Source organism: Acanthochromis polyacanthus, chromosome 10 (assembly GCF_021347895.1).
Source record: "Acanthochromis polyacanthus isolate Apoly-LR-REF ecotype Palm Island chromosome 10, KAUST_Apoly_ChrSc, whole genome shotgun sequence".
Classification (NCBI taxonomy): domain Eukaryota; kingdom Metazoa; phylum Chordata; class Actinopteri; family Pomacentridae; genus Acanthochromis; species Acanthochromis polyacanthus.
The window spans coordinates 66,616-87,567 of record NC_067122.1 but is presented as its reverse complement, the minus strand read 5'-3'; the positions used below and the strand labels follow the sequence as shown (position 1 = coordinate 87,567).

At 42.3% G+C, this 20,952-nt stretch overlaps 1 protein-coding gene across 1 annotated transcript; it reads right to left on the bottom strand.

The window, feature by feature from the left end:
* Positions 1–508: 508 nt before the first annotated feature.
* On the bottom strand, positions 509–20,287 carry ankrd50 (ankyrin repeat domain 50). Its single transcript, XM_051954890.1, is given in 4 exon segments — positions 509–764; positions 17,671–18,068; positions 18,071–18,785; positions 19,987–20,287. Coding segments are annotated over 3 exon segments (744 nt in total). The 5' UTR covers positions 18,176–18,785; positions 19,987–20,287; the 3' UTR covers positions 509–523.
* Between the last annotated feature and the right edge of the window lie 665 nt (positions 20,288–20,952).

Below are 20,952 nucleotides of genomic sequence, written 5' to 3'. Positions count from 1 at the left end.
TGAGAGGCTGCGGAGGAGACATCCTCCCACACAGTCAGGTTCTTGATTAATGCTATGCCAGCTCATCACCGCGGAGTAGGCTGCCGGCCTGACAAGGAGATAATAGCAGCCGGTTTGGTACAGTGTCACAGGACAAGGAAGCGCTGCGACTCTTACAGAGGTCTGCGGCAGTGACCCTAATCTCTTCAGGCATGTCGTGATGTTCGAAAGCCTTTTACATCTGTACAATTCTAAAAGCCGTGAACGAAAAGGAACCGTGATGCAGGCTTTGTTTGTACTGCATTTCTGGTTAAAATGCATCATATTGAGGCAGAAAAACTGCTGCCACTGAGTAAGAACAAGCTTGAAGCTGGACTGACAAGTGCAAATACAAACTCATACATCAAACTGTCTCAGCTCAATTTAGTTGTGATGAAAGATTCTTACAAGGATGTATTGATTATAAAAAATAAGACATATAAGACCTTAAAGCTGGTTGAAAACGGCCTCTTAGAAAGCGGTGACCTTCGCTGGCACAGCCGGACTATTTACCTGTGAAGAGTTTGGTGATGGCCTTGTTCTGTCGACGTGCAGAGCAGATGAGCAGCAGCCAGGGGGGCAGGAACTCATGATGGCTGGCCAGAAGCTCAGCGATGGTTCTGGGGGAGCCGGGGGACGACCTCTGCTCCCCCTCGCCCAGCTGACAGCCCTCATCGATGGAGTCCACAAGCAGGAAGAGCGCCTGCTGAGGAGGCTTCACACCCTGAAGAGGCAACAGGATGCATCTGAGGAAGGAAGGATGAGACGAGGAAGGAAGAAGAGGGAAACATGTTACCGTGATTGCAGCTTTTTGCGTCTGATTAAGAAGATCAAGACTGACAAAACATGATCTCACTGCTTTTAAACAGAAGAAAAGGCAAATTACAATGTCACAGAGCCCACTAACATCTTCACATCGCCTGTTTGGTCGCACTAACAATCTAAACCCTTCAAAATATTCAATTTACAATTGGAAAACTGAAAAAACAACTTCATACTAGCATTTTTTTCAGTACTGCTTGTTTTATCAGTAGGGCTGCAACTAACGACGCGTCGACCAATCGTCTGAGCGCGATACGTCATTTCGTGATTTCTGTTGCATCGCGCGCTCTCTTCCGCTTTTGATGATATCGCGCTCAGACGACTCGTCGACGCGTCATTAGTTGCAGCCCTACTTATCAGTAGACTGGCTACTAGCTTGCCAGTTAGCCTGTTCGGCTAATTAGCTAAACATTCCAAGAAGCAGCAATATGCTAGCATGGCTAATTTGATTTCAGAAAATCATTTAAGCCAAACTACTTCTTATATATGATTAAAATTTTGAATACATTTCTGGCGCTTAATTGCATTTTGTTTAGACAAATCAGCAGGTTAGCCAATAACCGATTGCAAAGTAGCAAACTAGTTTCCCTGATTAGAAAGGTCTAGGAGGATAATTTGAAATTGAAAAGCAATTTAGGCAAATGAGCTGATCCAGCAACCCAACTACTGTGGCATGACTGTACATTTTCAGTCACTGGTACTGTGGTTTTATATTATAGGTTTTGTTCCCAAGTTTTCATTGTAATTTAAAGTCCTGCATCTCTATGGAAACAGCAAAACTGCAGCTTACAGTATCATTAATTGTTAAAAGTTGAGTTTCTTTGGAAACTGGTTATACAAAAAATTTAAAATCCTGGAATCGACATGTGCAGCCCCATTAACGCTACTAGAAAAATGGTTGCTCCACAAACTGAAGATACTTGAATTTGTAATTAGTAAGTAGTTGGTAAATTTGTTAAATGGAACTGCCCATTCCACACAGTTAGTTCAATAAACATTGCAAAGTTGAAAATCCAAAAACTCTGTGTTTTTACAGATTTTGGCTGATAAACTAAAGCCTTCTGGCATTTTATTTTTTAAAAGACACCATGTCTTTCAAAACCTGCTGGTGGGTTTCGAGGTTCGAGGCCTTAAAATACTGATAAAGTAAAATCACCAATGTGTTTAGAATACAATAAAATATTCAAACAAACTCTACTGTTATCCTCCTCTGCATAGCACAAGCTTCACTTCAGGAAAAATCTGTTCCAGCCTGGTTCACTGGTATGATACAGCAGTGGCACTAGAACAACCCACAGTCACGACAGACAAGAAAATGATTTTCTTGAGGCACCCCAATTCTTAATTCATCTGTCTCAATTGGGAGAGAGTGTAGGCGTTTAAATATGTCTCTATCCAACCCAAATTGGATCCATTAACAGGCCCACTGCCGATGATCTGAGCTCAAAGAAACACCCAGAGCAGATACAATCATTGTAATTCACTACATTTTTTTGCTCAACAACAAAAAAAAACTTTGCCCGAGAGCCAAATGTTCAGCCTTGAGATGATATCAAAGATGCGTAAAGTAATGCATTCAGCAACTTTCCCGACAACTAAACATGCAGGATATTTATCTCAACAAATCCCCTTGCAACATTATTACACATGCCTGAATATAAATATCCATTAAGCCCTGTGGCATGCGGTGATAAAGCAAACATGATGTATAGCATTCTGTATCGAGCATCACATCAATACTCAGCTGACTGCAACATTTTAAACGCCACATTAACCTTTTATCAACGCAAAACTGCGAGCCAGACATGGAATCTACTTGCTCCATTGCTAATATGCTACTCCACTTATAAAAGCTCAATGAAGCGAGATAGCCAACGAATGCATTTCTGTTCCGTGAAGCCATGTTTGCGCTGGCAAGACGTCTTTTCCACTGTGACTGCCACCAACAGTTAGAAGCCAGCCGTAAGACGCCTGTTTGGGAAAATGTCATTTCCCAAGACTCATAAAATTACTTCCAGCTCAACTGGCTGCGATAAAGGATCTGAGGATTTCATATTAGTGACATTTTAATCTGGGTCTAGGTTAATTAAACATTTAAGAGGGGTTGAACAAATCAATTAATCAACATAAAAACTTGATTCAGGAGTAGACACGGCTGTGGGGCATTTGAGGCTCTTCACGGGTTGCTGTCGCGCAGATAAAATCAGTCACCTTCCGCATGATGGGACAGTCTCTCTAACTACCACTCTGCCTTAATGGAACTGATGTTGCTTGTAAGCTTTGTGATAAAACACTAAAATACTGTTTTAACGAGACTTCCTTTGAATGCTCAACAGCCTGTCACTAACCCTGTGGCTCAAAAGCCATTTCCTTTTTTAAGCATCTACCATTTAAGACTTCAATTTCACCCCAAGTTCATTACCCTTAAGCACGTGGAGGCAGAAACGGCCAGGGTGAAGGTCCCTGATTTCAGTCCAAAATACTAAAGGGACCTTTTTTTGTTTTTTACAATTACATCCCTTGGCTACTAAAGAGAAGTGCAGTTACTCATATCCTCTGTTTGACTACGTTTTGCAGTTGAGTCAGGTAATATCAGGCAACTCTCATAATTTTTAATACTATGTATTCAATGGAATGCACAATATGTTGGCAAACGTATTGCAAAAATCCTGCAAGGGAGCTACACTGCATTGGAAATGTGGTACAAGTGTGGTACCAAGGTTTTTCCTGGCTCCAAATGGGCCATTGGTGGTTGCCTGCTCATGGCAGTAAGCACGAGTCTTCATTACCTTAACCCTTTGATGCACAGTGTGGCTCAGAAGATACCAATTTCCATTGGATTTGGGTCACTTTTGAGCCATGTTGAGCATCAAAGGGATAATTGACAGAAATTGGTGCAACTGTATGTTATTTCTGACCATTTCAAAACAACAGCGTCAAGTATGCTTTAATAAATGAAGGCCCAATCAACAAAACTGGTTAAAAATGATATTGCTAGTATTCTTAATTTTTTAAATCATTTTGGTGCTGTTTAAAAACTCCATGTCGGGTGACAAACTTTCGTTACATGCATTCTACAAGCCTGATTTGCAAGTAAACAACTTAGTTTTCTGTGTCTGAGAAATCTGCAAAGATTTCCTCCTGATGAAACTGTAATTTTTGTTACTTGATTCTTTTTGTCGATAAAAGTCAAAGAATATAAAAAAAAAGTTTTAGAATTTAATCGCTTCCAGCAATGCCTTCAAAATGCTCGTTTTGTCAAACAAAGAGCCCAAAACTCTGAAAAAATACTCACTTTGAAATGAAAATACCAGCAAACAATTGCAGTTAAAAAGCCAAAAAAGTTGCTGAATGTTGTTGCCAATCAGGTTCTCTATTAGCCAATCACTCCAGCAAAAGAAATCCTGCAAAATGGACTCTGATAGGTAAAACTGTTTTTGCAAAGCTTTGACAAAGTGCAGCTTGTATGTAACACGTTCTCTAAGCAGTCTGAACTCTCAGCAGGAAAGAAAAGCAGTGTTCAGGACTTATAACCTTCGCACTCCACCAAGATGTTGCTCAGCCTTCCAGAAACACAGTCAATCACTCCTTCTTATGACTGCAGCCCACAGAGAACCTGCAGCACCATCTGGGAGCCCTGCCAAAAGGAATGTCCATCCACAGGGGTGACTGTGTGTGAGAGTGTGTGAATAGTTGTGTCTGAGGCCATGTTGCCTACTGAGACAATCAAATCCACAGTGACAGCAAGTGGGCAAAACAAAGAGCCATTCTTCTCTCACAATTCACCTACTTTCAGGCTGTCAAAGAGTCAAAAGAGAAGGACTGCAGACAAAGAAAACTCAGTGGGATATGGGAGATGGAGAGAAAATAAGCTCAGGAAAAGCTGATTTGGTTTGCCACATGGACCTGCAGCATACCTGGGCCAGAAAGCTAAAAGTAATTCAGCCACACATGGTGGTCTTGGACTTTTGTACTAACTATTTTGGTTCCCGCTCAGGTCCTCAACATATGCCAGAGTTGATGCCAATTGCTATTTAAGACCTGAAAAAAGAGGGGGAAGGGAGGATCTGAAATGCATCTAATGCACTCACCATCTGTCATGTTGTGTTTGCGAATGCGGCAGCCGTCGCTCCCACTACAATGTGCAAAGTGAAGCTTTCAGTGTGACGCTCAGTGAAGATGTCTGGGCGGACGGGGCAGCACCGGGCAGCGAGCCAGTGCCTTGCAAATTTACACAGCTCATTTTATAGAGCGGGTGGAGAACCTGAAATCCACGCCCCATACCCAAACAGCACCGTGCACTCACACACAAGAACGCTGGCCAGGATACAGAAAAGCTCATGAACAAACAGTGACATGCAGTGCTCAGCAAAAATGAGTGAAGGTGAAGAGTACGAAGAAAAATGCATGGTGCCGACAGTGAAACATGGTGGTGGCGGTGTCCTTATGTGGGGCTGCTGGTGTCGGGAAGCTGCGTTTCATTGATGGTATCATGAATTCACAGATGTGCTGCTGTATACTGAACGGGAAGATGCTTGGTTGTTGTGCACTTCTCCAACATGACAACGATCCAAAACACAAATCTAACCCCACTGTTGCATTTCTGAAGGAGGACAGGGTGAAAGTGATTCAATGGCCTATCTCCTGATCTGAACCCAATCAAACACCTATGAGGAATTCTGAAGAGACACGTTGAGCATCAGTCTCCGGCCAGCATCTAGGCTCTAAATAAGGTCGTTCTTGAAGAATGGAAAAAGACATGTTGCAATAAGTCACCAACTTGTTCATTATATGCCTCAAGGATTAGGTGCTGTCCTTAAAAATCATGGAGGTCGTACAATATACTAAAAGGGCTGGTCCGAATAGCAGTTTCTGGGCTTCAAATATTCGGTCCCAATTAATGACGAATATCCGAATATTTGGCTTGTCGGCCTGGAGGTGGGAACTTTGATCGAGAACTTTGATCTGGCTTCTGGCAGTGTTCATCGTCGGAGTCCCACAGCATTAGCATAGACATCCCTGTCTTTGGCTTTTGTATTCTGTTTACTAACATGGGTGAAGTGAAACGATGTCAAAATTAGTATTTGGATACCACCACAATGACCGAACATTCGGATATTCAGGTCCAGCCCTAAATACTAGATGTCGTAGTTTTTGTTGAGGGGTGTACTCCTTTTTGCATCGACTAATTTGAGTAAAATTGAAGATTTTGCAATCTAAATTCTATTATTAACCTTACTTTCATGTCATGAGTTAAACAAATGTTCTATAAAACTCAGCTGTGTCAAAATTTTGGAAGTTGTTCTCGTGTTCATTGAGCTATTGATTAAAATCTTACTTTTCAAAGCGGGTGTGCTTATTTATGCTAAGCATTGTATAAGATCCATGTCTTGCCTTGACGCGGCCCTATTAGCAGAAAAATGTCAAGCAGGTGAGTCGAGCTTCCGCCTGCAGATGGGTCACAACACGGAGCAATACTGGCATAGCTTTCCTCCACAATCGGTGAAAAAACAGCAAGGCCTTTTCATTAGAAGAGCCCCCATCTCTTCATTTAGCCTTGAGCCAATTTGGAGGAAGCCTGCTCAGCGTCTTTGCAAAGTCAGGAGAGCTTAGTGCCACAGAGCAGAACGACAACAGCTGACTCATGCCCCGGCTCATCCAAAGTGAAAGAGACAACTATCTTGCAGATTGTTTCCTCCCACTTTTCTGTGCGATTCTTACATTATGCATAGCATTACTGCAATCATCTCATACAAAGCAATCACACTGAGAACAACAAGAGCGACTGGTGCTGAGAGCAAATGTTCTGAACAGCCAGGCTCAGACGCTATATCCTTCCCGTTCCGTCGACCATATGCTGCCGTTTCCTCCTCAATCTGTTATCATCTCACTGGACATGTACTCCAGTTCTGAGGCTTCATTACAGTTTTAGTGAAATGTGCATGCACTGAATGAGCCTTGCTTTTCAAAGCTTTTTACAAATCGAGGGTATGATGCAGAATGGTTCCACGGGAGCACAAGTGCAGTTACGTAAGCTGTGGGCAGACATATTTACATTCATTTGTGCTGAGAGGCTTTCATTAGACAGATAATCCTCTGAGGACGTCAACCTTGCAGCAGTAAATTAGTTACTTTTCAAAAATGCCCATTAAAATCATTTGTTTAAAACGACAGAGTGCAGAATTGGACAACTCCTTATTAAGCTCGAACAAATACATCGTGTCAAAACACAAACGAGCTTAAGAACATGTTGGCATTTTTCTTATGAAGTCAGTGTTGGTTTGTCTGCGTGCCATTCTACCACTGTGCTCCAGAGCAGGGCTGAACAAGTAATTTCAAATCAGAATTGCAATTCAAAGCATTAGAATTAGCAAATCAATTTATGGCTCAGTGGGTAGAGTGGCCGTCTTGTAACTGAAAGGTTGCCGGTTCGATCCTCGTGCTCATGTCAAGGTGTCCCTGAGCAAGACACCGAACCCCTAATTGCTCCTGATGGGTCGTGGTTAGCGCCTTGCATGGCAGCTTCTGCCATCAGTGTATGAATGTGTGTGTGAATGGATGAATGTGACGTATCATGTAAAGCGCTTTGGATAAAAGCGCTATATAAATACTACCATTTACCAATGATATACATTATGCAGCATGTCTGACCTGTTGTGTCAAACATTCGTGTCCTGCTCCATGTGTGAAAGTCAGACATTTTACAACAGCTAATGTGGTAATGCTTGATCACATTTTTAAAACTACTGCACTGTGAATATTGCTGCACTTAAGTTTTGACCTGAGCACCACTCTGTGCTAACAGTATAGTTAAATAATGATCTATATATAAAGCTGGAGGCCTGTTTGGCCAAAGTTTTGCGTTGAAACTTGTGTTCTACTGAAATTTGACACAATTATTTTTTACTACAAATGTACACTACCATTCAAACGTTTGAGGTCGCCCAGACATTTTTATGTTTTCCATGAAAAATCACACTTTTATTCATGTGCTAACATAACTGCACAAGGGTTTTCTAATCATCAATTAGCCTTTCAACACCATTAGCTAACACAATGTAGCATTAGAACACAGGAGTGATGGTTGCTGGAAATAATTTCAGACAGTATTATTTAGTAGGTTCTAGTCTATCAGCATGTGCAAATGCAAGATTAAATGCATTCATATCCTTTAAAATAAGATATGAAAAAGCCCCATTTAGGTATTTTGCAAAAACTCATGTGAACAATGGTTTCAGCTTCCAAACCTCATATTTTATTAGAGACGCATCACCTCGCACAGCAGGGCAAAGAATCAGCAAAAACCCTCAATCACTTTGGAATGATCCTGTAAGTATTTAAAAAGTGCTTGTTTCTGCCGTTCTTTAAACATGCTGCACAATGCAAGAATCTGATCTCAGCCTAATGGATTTGCACAATCAATTCTGTGCTGCATCCCTAAGCAGACAAATGCCTCCAGCCGTCTGAGAAACAATGTCCTGGAGGCTGCTGGGTCAGGGGGAGGCGACTAGCGTGTGAGCCGGAGATCTGGGCACTTTAGACACAAAAACAACCGCTTCTTTTACTAACGAGCCCAAAATGGCCTCTTGTAATCAATCCTTGCTAATGGCTTGAAGTGACAATTGCACTGTAATATCTGAGGACCTTATGAGTCTTGTGATGTTTGTGATTCTAAAGCCCATCATGAGACTGTTGGATACAATGATCACCTTGTTTTAGAAGAGACTCAGAGAGTGTAGACCAACTGAAACCACAACTACAATGAAATGCTTGTTTGGGCGACTTGCACAATATCATTAATATGATCTTAGAAACAGTTCTAATCTGATGGACGCAGGAAAATAAGCAGAATTTATTTATAAATATTTATCTAACAGTATTTAAACAACAGCGGTTCTGCTAAGCAAGGCTAGGTAGCATTTAGCAGCTAGTTTTGTCTTGTGCTGTGTTCTAATTTGTTCCAATTTCACATTTAGCTCCTGATTTATTTATGTAAATAAACTCTTCAGGACAAAGTGGCTAAATTAGCTGTAGCTAGGTTAACAGCTAGCCTGAGCACTACCTAGCACTGTTTACTAGCCTAGCCGTGCTAGACAACGAATTTAATTCTCTGCCAGGGTGGGTCTAGTTACCCTCCATAAGGCTCGAGGTTGGATTCTCCTAAAACTGGCCGGACGAATCACCATGAAGTGTAGAGTCAGAAGGCGGGCGTAACTAAGTGACGACAGAGGCGCGATGATTCTGACAGAAACAACCGGAAACAACTAGCCTAGCCGCGCTAGACAACCCACGGCAACGAATTTAATTCTCTGCCAGGGTCGACAACAAAAACGACAACAGTCGTTGAGCTCCATTAGCACCGACTCTGATTAATCTTTCTGTTAACATGTCTGTAATATACTTGAGCTTCACCCATTGACTGTATAAATAAGGCTTCACCGAACTACCACATCCTCTGATTTCCGGCGCTCTAGGAGCCTGTTTGTTGCGCTGATTGGTTGTATACCTACCCAATTGCTGCACAGTGATTTGATAGACAACCTTTTAGCCCGCCTCCCTCCCTGTCGAGCGTGCCTAGACCCTTGCGTCTTCAGAGCATGGGCTAGGCTAACTGTTTACTGCTGTTAAGACATTTTCCTGCAGTGTATCTGAAGCTTTCTTTCTGTTTCCAGATGGTGTTTCTCAGTTTTCCACAGTATTTAGTGTTATATTCCAACTTGATTCATCCAAAATGGACCAAATTTGTATTATAAACAACTAAATCATGCATATTCACTCAATGTCATACATTTTGCTTCCATAATGCTGCCAATTAATGACTTGCCAAAGTGTAAACACACTGGAGGCCTCTTTTCTGGCCCGCACACATACATCTTCATACCCTAACTGTTCCGAATCCCCCAAGCTCTTCCCAACCCAGACGACGTGTGCATTCCTGGCCAGCTATCCAATACTGTCAAAGGAATCTGAAATTTCATCCTGTTCAACCCCCTCCCTGTCGTCCACATCCAGCACTCCGCTATCCTCACACACGGCTGTCTGTCCATGTGTGCATCGGGCCTCAACACACAAATAAACTCTAGAAAGAATTTCAGCACGTACAGGTATCCTTCGAGCTGTCCAGTGCCGGCAAGGCCTGGATTTTGTATCCAGCGTTACCTCAGTTTAACAGATTTCTGGTAACAAAGGGCTGCAGTGTGCGATCTCTGGCGTTGTAGAGCTGAGCATACCGATGCTGAAGCTTTTAGCCAGTTATCTGAAAACAATCTTGATATTTGATTGAAGGTGCTGAAAACACAGAGACATCCATGAATTTCTGCTTTGGTCTTTGGTTTTGTTACTCAATTGAGGAGGGTGGGAATTAGGAGGGAAAAAAAGGTGATGTCACAGATTTATGTCCACCAATCACGGTTTAGCAGCATTTGAATCCAAATGTGCTGACAGTTGTGGGGTTGTTTGCTCATGTTGCCAGACCACCATCGATCACACGAGATCAAAACACCCCACACAGTCCACATGAAGTAGCTGGTTTTTCACTCTTCATTTAGAACAGATGCCTTCCCAAAACTTGTGTGATTCAGGCTAGGTTAGTTCAATAGTCTGTATGTGACGGTTTTTCAGGGTTTTTAACCAGTTAACCCTCTGGGAATCTCAAAAACCAATGGCAAGTTTAAAAAAAAATACTGGCTAATCACACTAATTTATCAGGAATCAGAAAATGTAAAACAAACTAAACAAAAACATAAGTATTTACACTTTATTGCTACATATCTCATTAAAAAACTGGTCAAATAATGGAACTGTTGCAAAGACGGGTCCGTTATAAATCAACAAATCGCTTGTGCTCATTAATGCAACCAAGAGCTATGACTGCATCAGTTCTGACCAAAAGTTGTGACAAAATTTTAAAGGACTTTTTGGATGAGCTGCAGCAGTGTATTTGCCAAATGGAAGTTTAAAACTAAAAATCTACGTATTAAAATATTTATAGTACGCAGAGGCACCGCTTCGAAATATGTTTTCATATTTGTAAAGTCTGTTATCAAGGAAATCCAGCTTTCATTGCAGACATTTGTGTGTTCTCCTTGCTTCAAACTTTGGTTGTGCAGTTTTCAGAGAGATGCAGGACTTCATACTATAGTGAAAAAGACAAAAATAAGCCTTTATTCATCCCACAGTGGGGAATTTTGCAATGACCGTGCTAACACTAATGAAGTATAAAATAAAAACAGACTGCAATACACATAAGTACTAGTTAAAAAGAACATTATTGCACATATCAGTGGCACGACACAGATTTTTACTGATACTGATTGGGGTACTATTATTGCACAAATTGTATACAAGTAGAAAGACTGAGGATCTAGCATGTATTCTTGGTCATGTAGTAAAACAGTTACTGCAAAAAGAAGCAAAATGCCCAGAAATTGTTGGTGATTCAGGGGGCTGAACTTTTCATTAATAACAGATGCATTTTCAAAACACAAACTTTCATTCTAGTTAATGATACTTTTAAGCATCACAAAGCAAAAATGGCCAACATTCCTTTGTTCTACCTTTTCAAAAAAAGTTCCTTTTTCCCTCTGTGCTCACTCGGATTTGAATGCTTTTGGAGTTGGGCTGTTTGTAACCTCCTTTAGGTTACAAACATATGTTAGACATTTTTCACAATATAGACAAAATAAACATTCGGAACGTTTGAAAATCCTGTTAGAGCCTGCCTTCGCCCTCATGAATGAGTGTAAACTTGCAGCAACTCTTACTATGAGTTTATTTATTGAGTGGGATCACAATTACATGAATGAGTTATATATGCCCACACAAGCGTGTAGGCACACACTTCCCCATACACACAAATAAACCCTCACACCGCCGCTGGTGTAGAGACTCAGATTGCTGAGTCATCGTTGCAGCCGCACCAGTGCTGCTGTTTCTCCTCATCTGCTCAACTCAAGTTGATGCGTCACACCGGGAGCCTTTTTTTTTTGTTTTTTTTTGGGTCGTTCTTTTAAAATGCGGCCCTGATGTGCAGCGAGTTTTCCACAGCCGTGCACCACATGAAAGCAGACGAGATGCTTTCATTTAACGTCCCTTAACCCCAATGAGCAGGGCCGCCCAACGTGCAACAGTCAAAAAGTCAACACAAAGAGGGGAAAAAAAAAAAAAGCTCAAAGCTCCCGCACCAGCTTCATAAAAAAATGTCTTGGTTGCTTTTATTGAGACTTGTGTTTAAATCAGACAAAGAAAGCCAACCAGCACACCGGTGAAGTTGTAGTTTTCCACTTATATTTTATTTCTCATTTAGATCACAGGATGTCTAGTCATCTTTGCAAACATCTCCACATTTATTTATATCTCTGGCTTTGCACTTTACAATTTCCTACATTGCCAGGAGCCAATTTTCAAATCCAAATGTTCTAAAGAAAGTCAGCTGTAAGCCGGTAATGCCATGCTGTCTTGTAAAATGACTGGTTGAAAAAGCCAAACAATATTCATTGTTCACTGGCATCCAGACTGGATCTGGTCATGCTGCCGCTGTGATTAATGCCACTAGTTGTCTGAATTATCGACAGTCTTTTAGAACAAAGCATTAGGCGAAGCTTTACAAAGGAATGTTTGATGTAGCTGCCAGAAAATCAACATTTTTAACCGTCTTTTCGAGAAATCTTCAAACTGCATCATCAATTTCTTCCGCAAGACACGCAAAGGGAATAAAACATCGGCAAGAAAGTTCAAATCTGCTTCATAAATTTAAGCCGCAGTCATTTGTCATTTCTGAAGCCCATGCCCTTTACAAAGAATAGAGACACTCGTCCAGCTGGAATTTAAACTTTACTCCTGCTCAGAGCAGAGCAGCCTGACAACAGACTCACATAAAGTCACACCTACACTAAAAGGCAGCTTTGTCCCGTCAGCAAAAAAACCCTGTTGCCTGTAGTTTGACCCACACGACTGGGTTAATTCCACCTATTCGAAGCCAGCTCTTTTGTCCTGAAGGGAGAAAGTGAGGTATGCTGGATGACAGGCGGCTGACTGGTTGTTTAAAACTCACAAACTGATTCCAACTGGAGGATTCCAGTCAAAACATTGCAGCCGCTTCTGATAGGGCCAAGACACAGAGTAATGCAGGTGTGATAACGACAGAGGAACGTGCTTTCGGCCTTGTCTAGAAGGAAAATCCTTGATGATGAACCCCAACCAAAGAGTCGGAGCCTTTAGACGGCTCTCATGGCAATGAATCTGACCCATCCAGGCAGTGAATGCACCAAAAGTATCACGTTTATTGTCTGAACAAGACATCAGCTAGTAGTGGCAGAGTTCAAGCAGAAGAAAGGCAAACTGAAAGGTGAAACTGCCTTTTATCTGCAGAACTGTGGCTCATGACCTTTGCTGGCAGGCATCTGTCCTGCAAATGCATCACGTTACTTTTTGTGAGACATGCATTAAAAAGGCTTTATATGTCGGAAGGCTGTTCAATATGTCTGAAATCACAATGTTGTGAAGGACATTTCTACTGAAGGTTGCTGTTTTCCTCATCTGTTCATCTAGAGATTATTTTCTCATGTCATCCATTCAGTCCATTCTGTCGACAAATAGCAAAGAATGCAAATCACTGGAATTTTTAATGACTTTTGTACGACCAAGAAAATGTACTGATTTGAAAACCCTGAACCACTGAATTGCTGCTTTACAAAGTTAGTATAGTCACTCGACCAATCCTTCTAGACCTAATCAAAATACAACAAGCCACAAAATGCCAGACACTGCAGATCCTAATAATAGAACTGTTCAAAACAAATAAATGTGTTCTATTCATATCACAAGACTGTATTACAAACTCTCTGTATGAGCGACACAAACTCTAATGTTGTTAGTTTTTAATGATTATTTTCTTTGAATTCTTAATTTGGCAAACAGACATTTGAAACATGCTATAATATGGTTGTATCATTACATTAGGACCAACAGTAAACATTATTTAATAAGTTTGTTTTTGTTTCAAAGAGTTAATAACTATGAACAGGCTAATTTCATTTTTGCTTTTTCTGCTACTTTTACTGCTATAAAGAAGAGAGAATATATCCAATATGGCGGAAATCCCAATGCTATGAAGGACATTTCTATTGAAGGCTGCTATTTTCCTTCATCTGCTCATCTACAGATGATTTTTTTTCTAGTAATTGGGTCTGGAAAGTGTCAACAAATAGCAAAGAATGCAAATTATAGTCATTGCAAAGAAAGTGTTTTGTACAACAAACAAAATGAACTGATTTTAGAACCACTGGATTGTTTCTTTACAAAGTTAGTAAAGTCATTCAACCAATCCTTTTTGACCTAATCAAAATAAACAAGTCACAAAATGCAAATCCTAATAACATAAATGTTGAAAACAAATACATGTGTTCTACTAATATCACAAGGCTGTGTTACAAACACTTTATATGAGTAACACAAACACACTGATAGACTAATGCTGTTAGCTTGTGTTTACTATTTTCTTGGAATTCTTAATTTGGCAAACAGACATTTGAAACATGCTATAATATGGCTGCATCATTACATTAGGACCAACAGTAAGCATTACTTAATAAGCTTGTCAAGTTGTTTTGTTTCAAATACTGAATGACTATCAACAGGCTAATTTCATTTATGCTTCTTCTGCTACTATTACGACCACAAAGGAGAGAGAACGCATCACTTCAACTCTCAGATCCTTGCACTGGCTTCTGGTTAAATATAGAATTGAATTTAAGGCCCAACTTATTCTCTGTAAGTCTCTCAATGGTCTGAGCCCAAAAATATATCAGAGAGATGTTTGCTGAGCCTAGTAGGCTTCTCAGGTCTGCAGGGACGGCTCAGCTAGTGGAGCCTAGAGTTCAAACTCAACATGGTGGAATGATGCCCACTGGAACTTAGATTTGCAGACATTTTTTAAAACTCAGCTTTTTTTTCTACTGCTGGTAAATAATGTGTCATGTTTATGGACTCCAAATTCTGATTTGAACATATCTGTTTAGCAATCTTAATGGTGTCTTTGCTTTTACATTAAATTACTATGCTTTTACACAGTTTTATGTCTGTTTAAACATGATAGTCCAATGTGTAAAGCACTGAATGGCCATTGTGTATGAAACATGCAACAACCATATGCTTGTCTTGCCTCATCCACTTGAGTATTACCATTTTATTTTTACTTAACGGTCAACTCCTGCAGATTTCAGAGGGAAATATTGGACTTTCTACCAAACATCTACAGTTACTCATCACTTTGCAGAATCTTATTTTAAATACAAAATATGATCAGTGTACAATTCAATAATTGACACTGTTACAGACTTCACTACCAAACAGTATAAAGTCATTAAAAATAGCTCCACTTTGAAGATATCATTAGTTTTAATGAGCACTGTTTCTTCTTACGACAACTAAAGTCAGTTATACAACTCGTGGTTCAGCTGCTTTCATTTACATATTTGAACTGCAATAAAACACAAAACTGAAGCAAAAACAACACAATAAAAAGTGGAAAAATATGTGTAAGTGCATTAAAATGCGACAGGATTTATTGATTGCACGTTGCAAAGCTCAGCTTTTGAAACGTCTGCCTGGCTGCGGATGCAGATGTCTGGGAAAAGCACGGATCAAGTTGCACAGAGCGGACATAAAACCCATGTCTAAACCAGTTTCAATGTATTAACACATGACTGGTGATTACTACCAACAAACAGGCTTGTTTGTCTTTGACTGGGCTAAAGAATTCGGCAAGGCCTCTTGCACTCACTCACTAGCCAACGTTTAAAATCACAGCTGGAAGCGGGTTGAAGGGGGTCAAAAGCTCCCCGAAAATCTGTTAAACAACTAAATGAAACTCGTCGAACTTTTACTGCCTGGAGCCTGCATCGGTTAAATCCACGCAAACGTGTGCTCCCCTCTGTGAATTTTTATCCATGATGTGAATTAGTGGTCATAATGCTGGAATAACAGTAAAGTTTTTAGCTTTTTTTTTATAAACGTCCCTGCCAGACACAGGCGACAAGCTCGGCTTCCTGAAACCAGATAGCATCTCCAACAGCAGGGGAGCCGTTGAGATTATTTGTGTACAACAGTGCCTGGGATGCTTTTACACCTGAGCTGGTGATAAGGCATTCACCGAAGTGCTTATTTGGCCGACAAACAAAGCGGCCGGCGATAATAAGCCTCGCCTCTTTGTCGTCTGCAGATTTTAGGGCCCGAGGTCTTGAGCGGTGCCGAGTGTTTTGATCCACGAGGCGGGGTTCGGCAAGTGTGACCGTCTGCAAAAAAAAAAAGGCCCTCGACATGCAGCGTGACACAGAGCAGAGCCGAAATGAGAAGTCTGTCCCCGCTGGGTTCGCTCTCTCTGTTTATGTCCCCACGATAACCTGCCTTTTATCTGAGAGGGTCAAACTGAAGTCACAGTCACTGGTAGAGGCTGCGTGATTACGAGCAGATGACAACGAGAGCGCTCATTTCCTCGGGAAGGTTATAAAAGAAAAAACAAAAGAAGAAGAGCGTGGGTCGAGCTGTTGACTCTGGTAAGCATTTAAAAAATGATTTACCTAGCTGAACGTTTCACCTACTTTTTCAGCCCCGTGTGTGTGTGTGATGCTGAGATGGTGCAATAAGTGTCACCAGATGGCCAGACAAGAAGTGTGTGTGTGTGTGTGCTCAGTGCTGCATTCCAGCCTGACCTATACTGTGTAGACAAGTCGTGCGAGTAACCCACATACGCTCACACGCAGCTCCTTTTAAAGCCCCTGCCTACAATAACAGTCCATCTTGATCGTGTTACATGCCCGGGCAGGGTGCTGGAAGTCCACAAGTCTACTGTAACTTGGGCTTCTACGTGCGCACTTCATCTTTCTGCAGCGCAGCCAGTCGGGTCAGTGAGTCGGTCCAGTTCAAAGCTCCTTCTTCACGAGTCTCCGGCCACCTGAGCTCAGCTGCGACTTAAAAATATCTGACCTTTCTTGAATCGGGGAAGCAAAGCGGGGACGGTCCCACCCGGCGTGCTACACCAGGAGGTTGTGGGGGAAAACCAACAAAACCACGACATCAAATAAGCGGAGAGGAGGCTGCTGAGGCGGAGCTATGTGATGAGTGTGAGCAGCACCAGCAAAAAAAAAAAAAAAGAAATATGGGGGAAGGGTGCATCAGGGTCAGGAGGTGGGGTGGGGAGTGAAGGGGGAGGGGCCGGCTTTGCGTTTTTACATTTCTAGGCAAACCAAATTCCTAGATTTCCATGATTACCTGGAAGCGCCAGAGAGCTGTCAAAGAATGCCTGTTGTTTTTATTCTTTTATTTATTTTATTTTTTTTTTACAAAAGATGCAACAAATAATCCTCTCAAACTGGCAGACAATGCAGGTTTATACTCTCAATGAATAAAACAGCGGCTGATTTTGTGTCACGCTACAACAAGCAGTGGTATTAATAAAAGATTTATGAATGTGAACCTGAATGATTTACTCTATAACATGGTACTACATACTGAAAAAAACATCAAGGTGAAATCATTAGGTAGCTTCTTTTGTCTGGCAATTAGTCCAATATTCAGTTATATTTAATAAATGATGGTCTAAAAACTGACAAGAGCTTTTAATCCTCGCATTGTGGGAGCTGGAACCAGGAAATATTTGCTTTTATGGCTTGATAATTGGTTGTACAACTGAATGACGTCCTGTCAACATGCATTAGGTATCCGTCTCTGTCTAAAGGTGTCCTAACCACAGAAATCCTCCTGTTGTAGTTGTGTTTAGAGCAGGCAAGCGAGGAAGATGTGATTTTTGTGTGAGCGAGGATGTGTCCTTACCTCTTGAAAGCCTCTGTGGGGTTCCTCTCACACTCTCCAGGCTGCAGAGCGCTCTGCACAGCTGGGTCACGCACCTTCTCCTCGTATCCCGCCACCAACCCGCTGCGGCAAATCTGAGCCACCAGACCTCGGATGAAGCCGCCGACACACAGCGTGTCCGAGTCGTCCGCCCGGCAGAAGTGGAAAGCCAGGCTCTGCTGGTGCAGACCGCGGTGGGTGCCCTGGGCAGACGTGGGCCACAAGAGCTCCGTGCACAGCGCAGTTTTCCCGCTTCCTGGTCCTCCCACCAGCAACACGCCCCAGGAGCTACCCGATTTTACGGATCCTGCTGTGAGGATGCCGGGGTTGGAGGCCCCCCGCCGGGCGTCAGCGGGGGCTGCTTGCTGGGAGTGCTGGCCACTCCGCTGAGGTTGTTGGTTTTCTCCTGGAGGCAATGCTGGATCTTGTGGAAGACCCACTCCCGGCAGTAAAAGCGCTTCCCCTGCAGCAAACTGGTTTGGGCCATTTTGATCTCGTGCTGCTGTTCCACCTATTCCTCCGCTTCATAGGGCTCCCCTCATTCTGCCCCTCACATTTTCAACTCCGACCAAGGCTGGCTGTGAAGTCGAACATCCATTTCTTTAGCTGGCAAATGTACCTCTCGGAAAGCAGTTCAGCCGTCCTTGGCGCTGGTGTCAAGAAGAAGCCGGAGTGAAGGAGTGAAAGTAAGAGGGAAAAAAGCAGAGCTGCTGCAGATGGCAGCTGAGCTGTGGTGCGTTACAGAATATCTAGGTCAAAATAAAAAAAAGGAAATCAAAATCGAGGCTCAAACCATAGATTTTCCACCAACTTTTTCCACAGCTTTCCCACTGGTTGAACTGAGCGCTCCTTGTTATTATGAGTGTGTTGCCTTAGCATGGCGCTGGGCATGGCAGGGCACCCGGCTCTTGAGTGCATCCACTGGCAAACTCGCGCCGCCACCACTCGATACAATTAGCCATGGGAGTTACTGATATATTTCCGCTGATGCATTTCAGACACTACAGACCAAAAGCGTGTTTCCATTACATTAACATGGAGGAGGCTGCCAGTGCACAGTCACTTTCTCCAATAACATACTAAGCCTGGCTCCTTTCCTGGAAAGCAGAGACAGGAATAAAAAGCAAATTAGGACAAAAATCAAACACTTTAAAGCAGAAACTTTATGATCTACGCTAATGCACAGCTAAACATCTTAAAAATGCATTTCTAACAGAAATCAGCGCATTTACCGGCTGTAAAAACACATGTGCACGCAAAGCTGCAAGAGTTTGTTATCCTGTGTGATATTTTCCAGCCTACAAAGAAGAGCGAACTCTATTCCTGCAGCTACAAGAGGTGGGCAAGCTGGTTTCTCGCTGCTTTCATCCTCCACAACCCACATCACTGCCTGCCTGCCCTGCAACTGAATTCTTGGCAGGGGTTCGTCCAGTTTCTCTAGTCTATCCACTGATCCCCCCCTTCCTTCCTATGTGGCTTTAAATCCCAAACAGTCCACATCCGTCCCCTCAACTGTGGCGTTGGTGGTGGTGGAGGGGAAAGAGTCCAGATGAGAGGACCCCCTCTCTGCTGCACTCACAGGGGTCGTTGGAAGATAGTGGAAGAAAAGCTCCACCTTAAAAAAAAGAATGGGCCAAAAAAAAAATCCAGCAAGGAAATGCTGTTAAGTGCAGCGATGATGGATGGTTAAAAGGGGAAAGGGCGTTAAATTAAAGCTCCCATTATTAGATTTTTTCCCTGCTAACTGCACTTTAAGCACCTTTTTATTTAGCTCTTCATCACTGCTTCTCTGCAAATGCAAATATTCCCCAGCCAAGGAAACACACACACACACACACACACACACATACACACAGTCTTACTTTGTATCGCTGCCAAATAACCAGGTTTTACACGGGCTGCGATACATTTCCACCTCTGTGTGTTTCTCAGACGCTCCCTGCCTCCGACACAAAGCTCTCCAGACTCCAAAAAAATCTCTGCGAGCAAAAAACGACACGAATTCCCCTCCGCTTGACTGAGGAGGCAGCTCAAGTCTTTTGTATGGCCACACAAACCTCACCCATTTCAGATGGGTTACAATTTACACCTATGGGGGCTTTTAAAAACACACACACACACACACACACAAAAAATCCCGACGAGCCGAGCAGCACACAACTGAGCAGAAACCAAACGCAGCCTGCCTCCTGCTGCAGCCCAACAACTGTTCCTTCAACTTCAAATGTGACCAATTGTGGAGCGTTTCACTATTTTCGCTACAGTTTCTCTCCCAGCCCCAAACCGGTTTCCTCTCACCTCTTGCCGATTCCCTTTGCTGTTATTTTCTGTGTCGCTGTTTTTGTTGTTGTATTTTTTTCTTCCGCCGTGTCCGTAGTCAGCACCATCCGCGTCCACGGCTCCACGGGAACCTTTTCCACCTGCTTCTCTCGGCGCAACTCAAAGCGCAATTTTGTGCATTTGAGCGACGTTCATGTCTTTCTTTGAATCGCTCTTTTCTGTCGGCGTCGGCTCCTCCTGCTGCCCGACTCCGCTCCACAGCGAGCCGACCGACTCTCCGCCTCCAAACACTCCACCGCTCACCCACTGCATGCAGAGCACACGCCAGTGGGCGCCGCAAGGCCTTCTGGGACTTGGAGTTCTCGCTCTGCGTCGCCATGAGTCCAGTATGAACAGGTGGTCCAGGTTAGAAAACACAAACAATTCAGCCTCAAGTCAGTGTGAGGAAACACACACTGATTAGACACTAAATGGGAATTCAATTTGATGTGCAATCTTTTATTTTTCAATTAATTTTTATTTATTTGTCACACAATTATATCCACTGCCATTCAAAAGTTTGGGGCCACTTAGAAATGTCCTTATGTTTGAAAGAAAAACAGTTTTTCTTCCATGAAATGAACATTAAATTAATCAGAAATACAGTCTAGACATTGTTGAAAATGGCTGATTTTTAATTGAATATCTCCATAGGGGTACAGAGGAACATTTCCAGCAACCATCACTCCTGTGTTCTACATTGTGTTAGCTAATGGTGTTGAAAGGCTCATTGATGATTGGAAAACCCTTGTGCAATTATGTTAGCACATGAATAAAAGTGTGAGTTTTTATGGAAAACATAAAAATGTCTGGGCGACCTCAAACTTTTGAATGGTAGTGTACATTTGTAGTAAAAACTGATTGTGTCAAATTTCAGCAGAACACAAAATTCAACGCAAAGCTTCAGTCACCACTGAATATCATGCACTGCAAATTAAACAGCAC